The sequence below is a fragment of the Podarcis muralis genome, chromosome 1 (assembly GCF_964188315.1).
Source record: "Podarcis muralis chromosome 1, rPodMur119.hap1.1, whole genome shotgun sequence".
Taxonomy (NCBI): Eukaryota; Metazoa; Chordata; class Lepidosauria; order Squamata; family Lacertidae; genus Podarcis; species Podarcis muralis.
Window position 1 is genome coordinate 109449239 of NC_135655.1, and position 12204 is coordinate 109461442.

The 12204-nt window shown below is 40.8% G+C and overlaps 1 protein-coding gene across 1 annotated transcript in view; it reads right to left on the bottom strand.

The window, feature by feature from the left end:
* Positions 1 to 3885: 3885 nt before the first annotated feature.
* The window catches only part of STK39 (serine/threonine kinase 39), a 106703-nt gene continuing 98384 nt past the window's right edge, over positions 3886 to 12204 (bottom strand). Inside the window, 2 exon segments of the mRNA XM_028747719.2 lie at positions 3886 to 5433; positions 10894 to 10958. Coding sequence (XP_028603552.2) covers positions 5359 to 5433; positions 10894 to 10958 — 140 coding nt within the window. The 3' untranslated portion in view covers positions 3886 to 5358.

Here is a 12204-nt window from a genome sequence, read left to right on the forward strand (position 1 = left end):
TACACATCCTTTTTTAATCTTAACTCAGTTAAAAGTTCTTTAGATAGCCACCCTGGCTTCTTTAGGCACCTTCCATGTTTCCGTCTCATTGGTATTGCCTGAAGTTGTGCTTTTACTATCTCCCTCTTAACAAACTCCCAGCCATCTTGAACTCCCTTTCCTTTTAGTATTACTTCCCATGGGATCTCACCCAGCACTTCCCTAAGCTTTATGAAGTCGGCTTTCTTAAAGTCGAGAAATTGAGTCCTAGTATGCTTGGCTGCTCCTTTCCGCTGTATAGTAAACTTCAGAAGAGCATGATCACTCGCGCTACCAGGAGTGCAAATAACATATCACTACCAGGAGTGCAAATAACATATCATGTAGAACATCAGGATAAATTTGAGAGAGGACGGGTTTGTGCAGCCTTCAATACTGCTTTATACATGCAGGAACTGGAATGTGATGTTGTACTATATCCTCCTCACCCTGAAACAGGATCAGTCCCACTCAGGGTTCCAGTCACACCTTCCTCCAGGATACTTGAAGCTATTAGCAGTTCAAGCAAACCAATTTTCATTCTCCCCACTGTGGCTCCTGGTGAGGACTATCTGCCGATAACTCCGAGACTGGACGACAACAACAACAACAACTTCTATACAGTCCTTCCTCCAAGGATACAAAGTAGTTAACAATATAAAAACACAAAAATATATAGCATAGTAAGAAACAAAAGCAATAACCCCACAAACAGAGTTTAAAAGGTCATATATTGTTCAATTCGTCATATATGGTTTCCCATGATCACTTGCAAAGAGTTAGGTCCATGACAGCTGCTTTCCCACAAAACCCTTCTTCAGCCTCTGGGTTTTTGCTATAGCATCAAGTCGATAACATAGGAAAGCATGGCTTACACAAGCACTTGCTACCTGTTGACAAGTCAAAGAAAAACACACCCTGTGTGCTTCAGTGTACACTTGTGATGTTCAGTAAACTCCAATGGACTTCAAATGTTGCTCCTGGCTGATGAAGGCTGATATGTGAAAATTAGGTGAGCTGTCTTAACTGAGCAGAAACGTTGCCTGTGAACACAAAATCACCACTGCATCTGACTCAAAATCAACAAGATGCAACATTGTGAAATGTTTCTGTTTCTTACAATTGAGGGGCCGGGTGGGGTGGGGGGTATTCTTCCCCTGACAAGTGAAACTGAGCAAACTTTCTGCTGTAGCTCAATTTAAATTCAGTAAAGGCACTGAGCATTAGATAAAATGGCTTCAGGTGTTGCATTCTGGGAAGTGAACCATCTTGCCACCTCAAGGTTTCACATTCCCACCCCCTGCAGTTTAAACAATCTTCACTTCCAACCTCAGCGTCAGTTTCCCTTAGTTATATAAATCTTGTAAATTAATGTTAACACAGCTTTACTGGTTATTTTTCCTCTTTTTTAGTATTCAAGTGAACAGCTTTTAACAATACCAATGCTTCATTCTATGTATTCAGAAAACCTTTGAAAGCTTTTGCGCCTCTACATTGATCATTAATGCATGAATGAGCATTAGCTGCTGTAGTTTACTTTTCCAAGATGGTGTTGACTTTTCACTTCATATTACAGGCGCTCGCTCTCTGGGTATTAGCGTGGCCTCTACTTCTGTCAATAGTAACTATGTAAGGAGTTCAGGTGACTACCACTGTTATTTCTGCAGGGATGCTGCATAGAAAGAGGCTCGGGGAGAAAAAAATGCATTAGTGATGCACTGTGAACTCTTCCACGGGTTAACAAAGTCTTCTTATAGCACAGTGCTGCAAAGCATTGTGGGATAATTGTTTCAGGGACTGCCAACATGGCACCCACAAGCACCACCAGGCTATCTACCAAAACCTCACAGGATGCTTGCATAAGGTAAATATCTCACCTGAAATCCATACTACACAAGAGATTGCTCTTCCCACTTGGTTCCCATCTATACTGGCTTGGCCTCTCCTGTTTTGAATATGCTCCCTTACACATGCCCACGTTTCAATGGATGCCAAGACTGGACACCCTCGTTTACTTCCTTTCTGAAATAAGAGGTGCAAATAGCTGTTCTCTCTGAGTGGTTGCTCAATTTGTTTCTCCTACCCCCAATGAACCCAGGGACGCGGGTGGCGCTGTGGGTAAAACCTCAGTGCCTAGGGCTTGCCGATCGTATGGTCGGCGGTTCGAATCCCCGCGGCGGGGTGAGCTCCGGTCGTTCGGTCTCAGCTCCTGCTCACCTAGCAGTTCGAAAGCACCCCTAAGTGCAAGTAGATAAATAGGTACCACTTTATAGCGGGAAGGTAAACGGCATTTCCATGTTCTGCGCTGGTGCTGGCTCGCCAGCTGCAGCTTCGTCACGCTGGCCACGTGACCCGGAAGTGTCTTCGGACAGCGCCGGCTCCTGGCCTCTTAAGTGAGATGAGCGCACAACCCTAGAGTCGGACACGACTGGCCCTGTCGGGCAGGGGTACCTTTACCTTTACCTTACCCCCAATGAAAGAAATGGCTGGGGGGAGGGGCGCGTGTCAACTCTTTTATGGTCCTGTCTCTTTTTCTGCTTTTGTCACATGGCAGCCATTTTGTGTTACACCATGGCCCCAGAAGAAAGTTGGGCATTTAGTGTTGCCAGTCCCATGCTTTGGAGAACTCTTCTAGCAGAAATTCAGCAGGAATCTTTACTTCTGACTGTCAGGAAACCCTTGGAAGACTTCCTTATGCCAACATACCTAGGCAACCGTTTAAAAAATGTCTTGGGCAGCCAGTCATTTTAACAATTGTGCTGTATTCCTTTTAAAGGTTTTTTTATGCTGCTGTACACTGCTCTGTTTTCTTAGAGGATGGTATATAAATACATGAATTAAATAAATAAATAGAGTTGCAGCGAAGAGGCTTCTTATGCAATGTTTATGGTGCTTTGTCACCGCTTACATATCTAAACTATTCTGAATTTTACTTTAAAAGGGGGGAAGAGACTGAACAGCAGAAAGCTGTCAACTGGTTCATTAAAAAGCCATAGGTGTTTGATTTCCTATGCGTGCTCTTACTTCAGCTGAGCTTATTGTGTTCTTCCTTGATCATTTGTCTGTGCCAGGTAACAGCTTTTCCTCTTATTTCAAGGTAGTCGGCAGTAACCCTGTTTTCATTCATAGCAATGTTTAAATAGCTTTAGCATTTTGTCTCTGCACCATTACTCTCTAATACTGCCTGTTACCTACTCTAGAGTGGTGGTATACAGGCTCTGGTATAAATTCTGCACATGGCCTCTATTCACCCATAGAGGAACACCCCCATTTTTCTGGTCTTCCTTGCCCACAGGAATGGATTTTTAGAATTCCTTGCCTCCTCCCCGCAAAAAAACTTTTGAAAAAGAAAACCAAGTACTTATTAACACAACAGCTTTAACCAATTGTTCTCTGATGACAAGTGGTTTTTGTTTTTGAAAAACTAAAACTCAAAAAAGAAAAGAAAAAATGGAAGTAAAGAGGCTTCTCACCAGTTAAACATGTGCAGGGGTTGACTGCTAATTACTAAAAAACTAGAAATGACACGAACTCAAGGAAAGCGGGAAATGGAAAGAAAATGGAGGTAACTTCCAGAGTTAAGTCTGCTGCAGCAAAAACAATGAAGGTGGCGCCATAAAGATGAAGAAAATCAGACTGCTTCTGGTTGGTAAGAAGTGTTAGGATGCTAGACTGACTCATCCTTTAACTGAGCATGTGCAACACGTGGGGCGCATTTTGAAGTGCTCCATATATACACTGAACCAACAGCAATTGGAGACAGTAACCAGTCACCAGGGGTGGGTGAATTTTTTATTCCTCTCTCACGGTTACTTGGAATTCTGACTTAATACAACGCAGCTTCACCCTTAAAGGAAAGTCAACAACTTATTTGTGCAATACACTTTTATTTTCCTTTTACCTCTGCAGTCAGTCTTTGAGTAATCATTGTGTAAACAATAGAATGGAATGGAATTACAATGAGTTGTATGCAAATGGTTCTAGAACACCTCAAACATTTATGACAAGGCATTATAAATAACTCTTAAATAACACATTTGCCATTCCCCCCCCCAGTATGTTAAGAGAGCTGCCATTTATCTAAGTTTAGCAAGGAAGTTGTTTAACATGATAACATCCAAGAAACCCACTTCTCTGAAAATACGCTTCAGATTAGAGAATCATTCTAACATTTACAAGCTCCAAAATATCTATGCCACAGGTTAAGCGTATGACTACTTCGGTCTGAAGTATTTAAAAAGGTTTTGTAACAGAATTTTGTATCTTTTACCTTTTAAGTCATTGCACAAAGCCCTTTCTTATTATTTGCACTCCACCTGGGTGTTCTGCAGAATTTCAAGTAAAGCTCAGATTCTCTTCAAGTTTTATCATCATAAAACAATTCCTATCCCTTAAAGATAAGCCAAATCAGAGATGGGCAAAGTAAAGGCATTTTTTAGCTTAATGGCAACTGTTTATAAGGTCTCAGCTTGTAGACTCCCCCAACAAAGCAGAACGTAGGCCATATTTGTCTCAAGTCTCTGCTACAATAAATCTTCCTCATTACTCAGCAATCTAGACATGGCAGGCCTAGAGATGAGATGAGCTCAGATTCACCCAGCTTCAGGCACAGTCTTAGAACATTTAATATCTGCAAGGCACCTCCCACACTCTTGACAATCCACTTGCGGATTTTAAAAGGACACACAAACCAAACAAAACCAAAACTAAATGCCTACAACAGTTCAAAACGGGGGAAACCAGAGATAGTGACAAATACTTCAAAGATAAACCTGAAACTCTTTAAAACAAACATGTTTAACTGCAATAAGCACATAAATCAAGAAATGGAGAGGGAGAAATCAATTTCTTACACCTAGGATGTATAATGCATAAATATAGGGGGAAATAAAATTCACAGTTGGGTTTTAAAACTAGAATTCAAGTTTGGCTAATAAACTCTAGCATTTACCATTATGTTCATTTCTACATACAACAAAAGAGAGTTGGTATCATCCACTAAAATAGTTATTACTGCATTATTATTTTAATTAAAGAATAGCTCTGATAGAAAATTCCTTTTGTAACCAATGGATACATAGCCACCTGAGCACATTTCCAATCTGTCTATTTTTTTTTTTACTTCAGGGAAATCCAAACTGATTGCTAGAGACACATTTAGTAGCTTTTGGAATGTTAGCAGAAGCAGTGTAGCTGTGGACTTTTGCTTGGGTTCCAACTTGGTGAATTGCTAGAGAATGAAGCAGAAATTCAGTGTATGGTGCTTGAAAATTTTCCTTTGCAATGTAAAGCTGGCCTCTTCGCAATCTCACCGTTTCGCCGGGGGTCAAGTGATTGGCATCAGCTGACACTTAACTGAGCAAACCCAATCAGTTTTACTTCATCAGGGATCTCGGTACCATCACAGCCAGAAGCCTGGAGGGGAAAAAGGAGGAGGGATACCCCACAAAAATGTCAATATGTGTAAGGAGAACTATGGTTTGTTTGTTTTGCAAGCATTTTTAAAGCCCTTTATTATGTTACATCTAACAGATACACAGCATATCGTATAGGCATCAAGCCATAATGTGTTGAGGCATACCTATCTATATGCTTGCATAATATCTACATAACCTCTTTAATTTAATGCACATTATACTTTAAAATAAAACCTGTGCATTTTCCATTTTTCTATTTATGCACATTTTACCATTGTACAGAAATTTTGCGCAGACTTCCCAACCTTACATTCCATGGCATTCTTAACAAACCTAGCTCTTGCTGCATACCAGTTTGTTACTCCACCCTAGTTTTCTCCCCCTATTCCTTCATTGTGTTTAACTGTTGTTTATAGAATTGCCCTTACTTGTAGATTGATTTTAGTATCGAATTTTTAAAAAATATTCCCCAAAGCTGTACCATTCACCCTTCTTGTTTTTCCATCTTGATTTCTTATTTTGGCTGAGAGATTTGCAAGTTCTGAAAATTATTTTAGTTTATACCGCCATTGTTCTTTAGTTGGATATTTCCCCCTTTCCAACTTCTGGCATATACTAGTCTGGCTGCTGCCGTCACATAGAGAAATAAGTTATGAGCCTTTGTGGGGATCTCACCTCCAATGATCGTTAATTGGAAATCTTCCGCTTTTTGTTTCTGTTTTGGAAATGTGATCTGGAGAATTTTTTTGAGCTCGTCATAAACCACCCCCCAGAATTTTGGGGCAAGTTTACACTGCCATCACGTATGGATAAAGGATCCCTCAACCTCTGAGCATTTCCAGCATATATTAGACCCTTGTCTGTACATTTTAACAAGTTTACTGGGGGGGGGGGGCAGAACTATGTTTTTTTACACCTTCTAATACAGACAAGGAGCGAAATATCTCTCTTGTCTTAAGTTCAACCAAGAAGCCTTTGGTTTCTATCGCAGCAAGGATTTATTCATGGTATATCCAGTGCTATTTTTCTAGAAAAAGAGGTGCTGGAACTCACCACGAATGCCTCCCTCAAATCAATCAATCAATCAAAATGTTTATTCGGCTTTACGCCCATCATGAAACACAACACAACAAAACAAATCAAAACAAATGCCTCCCTTGTTCTCTTAGAATGGCAATGGTGCCCATTGAGTTCCAGCTGAAAAAAAGCTCTGGGTATATCCTACTCCTATTCCTACTTTCTAACACCAATAAGTGTTAAGAAAACCCTTGCATGCTAATATTCACTGCCAAAGGGGTATCTACAAGAGTGGAGGATGTAGCTTGAATCATGACACCTGAATGGGTAGCAGGCAGCGGCTACCTGTTAAAAGGGGGTTGGACCTGTGCGTTTATGAGAAAAAGTTTTAGTAGTTAAACCAGGAATAGCCAACATACATCCCATAGCATCTGAAAGGCACCAGCTCCCAACAGCTTCAGCTAATGTGACTGAAGCTCCCTCGGTCCAGTATACCTGAAGGAGCGTCTCCACCTCCATCGTTCTACCCAGACACTGAGGTCCAGTGCCGAGGACCTTCTGGCAGTTCCCTCACTGCGAAAAGCCAAAGTTACAGGGAACCAGGCAGAGGGCCTTCTCGATAGTGGCACCCTCCCTGTGGAACGCCCTCCCACCAGATGTCAAAGAGAAAAATAACTACCAAACTTTTAGAAGACATCTAAAGGCAGCCCTGTTTAGGGAAGCTTTTAATTTTTAATAGGTTATTGTATTTTGGTGTTTTGTTGGAAGGCGCCCAGAGAGGCTGGGGGGACCCAGCCAGATGGGCGGGGTATAAATAATAAATTGTTGTTGTTGTTGTTGTTGTTGTTGTCAGGGACAACAGGCATTGTAGACTAACGACAGCTTGAGGGTACTATGTTGGCTACTCCTGCTGCAAACCATTTTCTTTATGTTTCAAAATGCAAGACCTTTCAATATGCAGCGTTGGACTTCTCTCCCCTGTTCCAAGCCTGCCCTAGCCAATTTCCTGGAAAATGCAACAGGGCTAATGTAGCTGACCTTCATTAACTCAAGTTCGTGTTTATTTTATCAAGATGCGATAGATCTTTGAATCAATATTACTAATTAAAACAACAGCTTGGAGACACACACTCCCCTCTCCCTATTGAGGGCAAGCTGAAAAATAAGCCACAGTTGTCCGACATTTTAAATCAGCAGAGACTGATACATTTGTCAAGAACATAAATTTAGCACTTCTGCAATTAACTACCCTGTGTCAATGATTCCAAGTGTTAACATGTCCTAATCGTTCTGTGAATATATCCATTTTAAGCCATTCTTGAATAGGCTTCATCTATTGCAGGCAGAATATAATTTTGTTGTTGTCTTTAAAAAAAGCAAAACTTTTTTTTGTTATTATCTCATTGAAATATCATTAAAAAGATAAAAGAAGCAAGAGCATATATTGTATAAATTTAAGAAGTTTTTAAAAAGCACCTCACAACTAAAAAAAGAATCCGGGAACAATTGAGGTTTTATACCAGCTATTTCAATAAGCCTGCCTAAAGAAACAAATGTCTCTTATTGGATGCCTAAAAGAGAGGGAGAATTGCAAAGCAGGTTCTGAGAGGCCTGCAGTTCACATTAAACTCCCAACCATCAGGGCTTCAAAGGGACACATCACCTGACATCACTATGACATCAGGTGACTATCAGGAGTGGCTCCGCCCAACTGTCAACTTTAACTTTCCAGGGGTAGGAGGAGATAAAAGATCTGGCCCTCCAACCAGAAAAAGTTTCCCATCCTTGGTCTATGTCAGTCTTTTTCAACCTTGGGTTCCCAGATGTCGTTGGACTACAAATCCCATCATCCCTGACTGCTGGGTCCTGCTAGCTAGGGATGATGGGAGTTGTAGTCCAACATCATCTGGGGACCTAAAGTTGAGAGAGACTGATCTAGATAGACAATCAACTACATTCAGGTACAACCGGAGTCGACCAGCCCTCACACACATTCTCAATTATCTTACGAACACACTCCTGTTATCTAATACCTCTGCATCTGTGGAGGGACTCTTGAGAAGATGCCTTACAGCCGTCTCAATCAGGCCAGGCCTTCCCCACAGAAGCATTAATTGCTCCCTGGACCCACTTGCCCAGAGCCTTCCAGCTAGCTTTCGTTAGCGAAATGTGTGTGATTACAGCAGCCATGGTGCCTTAACATTTTGGCACTTGAATTCATGCTATGTGTAAAATTGCAATCATGGATTGCTTTATTTATTTATTTATTTAATCCTTATTTGGGAACAGGCCATATAGTATAAGCATAGTAATTTCCTTGCTGCTTAGTGGCTCACCATTTTTAAAATAATAAATAACTGAAGAGTTTCCTCCCAAGCACTGTTTCCTAAATGAGGCCCTACATTTCCCCACAAAGCCTTATAGAAAGGAAGTAAGTTGTGTTTCTTTTGCATCTAAAATTGCAACCCACCATAGTGTCTGCAGCACTTATCTTCAGAGCCCAATGTAGACAATACCTTTTTTAAATGCAAAAGCACTGCATTTATGCGAATAAATGAAGCACATTATTGATTCCAAGCGCTGAAAGGAGGTTTTTTTTGTGCAGAATGTAATACAGAAGCACATCCAATAATAAACACTTTTTACTGAAATCTACTCATTGCAAGCTTTAACTGTGGCTGCTACTCCACCACAATCCCCCTTTCAACATCTAAGAATTGCACTAAATTCTGAACTGTATGTAATCGCTAAGACCACTGTTGCTACATCATGGCTTCATGTTTATCTTGAGTAACCTGAATGCCACCCATATTACATTATAGCCCCGACAAACCAATTACATCTATGGTTCAATGGCTCCCAAACACAGCCTTGGCATAAATGACCGTTATTGTGATTTGATGGCTTTGTATGACAGCCTCTCACCTGGGCCATTCTACAGTTGCTTCCTATCACATGTCGCAGTTATCTTTCACAACTAAACAGATCTTAGTCAATTGGCTCCACCAGAATGCTTCTTTAGAACAACCACCGCTGCGATCCATTTTAAATTACTGGACATATACGTGTTAAAGCTACAATATTAGAAGATAGGAAAATAGTTTTCAGATCCATGTTTCCCAGTTTGGCTCCTACAAAATGTATCACTAAAAATGGTGGCTCCGCAGCAGGAACTTTTTACCTGCACAACGTTTTTCTGGCAAGTGATCCATGAATTCTCCAGTTTTGCTGATAAATCTCACTTGTTTCTTTCACTCTCCCTTAGCAAACAGAGCAGAGAACATTAGCTCCTCGGTATCGAATGGTGTGGTGGGGGTCTGGGAAAGGGGAGAATCGCTCACAAATGGAGAAACGCCCCACACCAGGTAGGAGCTATTTGCAACCCATTCCAAATTGTTCAGAAGGGTCCTCTGGCTTTTTGAGGTGGCTGCAGAGGGACGGAGGGGAAGGCAAACTTTCCTTCTATAAACCTCTAAGTTAACTTATCTTACTATCCAAGCCACTATGCACCAAGGAATGAATTGACACGTTTAGCTGCAAGTTTATGAACATGGAGAATTAGCAGCGCCCGTGCAACTACCGTATTTTTTGCTCTATAAGACTCACTTTTTCCCTCCTAAAAAGTAAGGGGAAATGTGTGTGCGTCTTATGGAGCGAATGCAGCCTGCGCAGCTATCCCAGAAGCCAGAACAGCAAGAGGGATCGCTGCTTTCACTGTGCAGTGATCCCTCTTGTTGTTCTGGCTTCTGAGATTCAGAATATTTGTTTTCTTGTTTTCCTCCTCCAAAAACTAGGTGAGTCTTATGGTCTGGTGCGTCTTATAGAGCGAAAAATACGGTAAGTGCATGCTGTGTAAGAAGTGCAAGCCACCATTTCATCTGACTAAACATGTGGTGCTGGCCTGCTATTACTGCATTCTGGATCTCAGGAACAATGCAGTGCTTATTGCAATTCAAGCACAGCGTGGTTAACACAAAACAACAGAAAGTCCCCTCCACAAAGAATACTTCAGATTCTGCTCTCTTTATAGAAAATACTGTAGAGCCATTGGTTCAGCTGGTCCCAATCAGAAAGCCTTGGCTATTTTCCTAAGTAATAAACCTGAGACATCAATAGTCGCTTAACTTCAAGAGCAGCTGTTGAGTCTTTGGATACATATGCCAAGTTTGTTTTTTTCTCTTCGCAATTAAGTAGTGCTGTTTTCTGCAAATTATCCTTTCCAGTTAGTGAACTGTTTGTTTTTTCAAAAAAAAAAGACCATTAAAACTGTTTTCTGCTTTCCTGTTTCAGTTTGTGTGGGGTAATAAAATGTTGAAAAGGTCAATGTTGAGTGCAGAAAGGCAGCTAATAAAGCGCTAGAAATTAAGAAGACCTGGCTCAAAAGATCAGTAATTGTTTTCTATTTATTACATTACTTTATTGACCACAGTACTGTACTTACCAGCTTAAAGGTTAATGTTTTCAAGGCCTTGGGATCATCTACTATTTTTTGTAAATTAGCAGCAACTGAGGAAAACAAAGCATAGAAAATGGGAGTACACAGAAAGCAACATGGTATACAGTTAATCATTGAATACATTTATTCAGGAGAAGCAGAATAGCGCACTTGTAAGAAGCGGCACCCCAAATTACACAAATTTTCGCTTGAATGCAACAGATGCATGGCAAGCACCTGCTCAAGTTCCTTGTGTCCTAATTTAATATTTGTCCTCTGTAGATGGATCCTCATGGGGGAAAAAATACAAAATTTCATCTCGATATGGTTTCCGTTCTAACATTTTCGCAGAGCTTGTTTTGTAGGGACCAGGACTTAGAAAGACGGGAAAATATATACTGTATTAGTTGCACACTTGCACTCAACTTCTGAAGACTATGATAATTTAATAGCCATTTCAACCCAGCATATTAAGTGGGTAAACAGAACGTTATTTATAGCTTTAAAAAGAGAAACAACAGGGTAGTAATTAACACACAACCCACAAGACCATCATCTTCTGTAGGAACGCAAGTTTAAAAAAAGATCTACATGGCCTCGTTTTCTTGCTAAGTAGTAGAAGAAATAGATTTATTTTTTAAGGGGAAAGTGTGGGTTTTTCTCCCCACCAAGAAGAGGTCTGAACTTTATATATTCTAGAAGCAGAAAAATAATAGTCAGCTGGCACCTTCTGACTCCTGAGTCTACAGCTTTTATCTATTCAAAGCTAATCCCAGGAGGTAAACTTTCATTTTATCTCTTGTGACCCACCAAGTTGAATTTAGCTCACCTGTCACCTCTGGTGCCCCACCACCAACTTCATTACCCTTCTGTTGCTGTCAGCTGCCTGGTATGGTGAAGATGGGTGGTGTTGATACTGTTTTCTAACACCTAAATTACATGGTCCCTGGGCTGCACTTGTCTTGGTCAGTTTGAAGAAATGTACGTCTGCTCTAAGAGTAGTGGATGAAATCACAAGTGGCATCCCAGTGGCACGTTCACCATCACCACCACTGCCCTAACAGCATTTAATAATATACTTATTAGAACACACTTGTGAAAAGTATTTGCAAATGTGACAGTAGTAACATGGTGCAAACTTTGCAACCAGGATGCTTCAGGCAGCATGTCAAATACGGCATGAGCTCCACCCCAATCCAGCCTGAGCTTGATCATATGCAGTCAAATACTCTTAAGTCACAAACTTTGTTTGCTTTTAAGTGTCATTGCTCCCTTCCTGTCCCTTCTGTTTTCTTTTAACGCAAACAGTAATTTTGT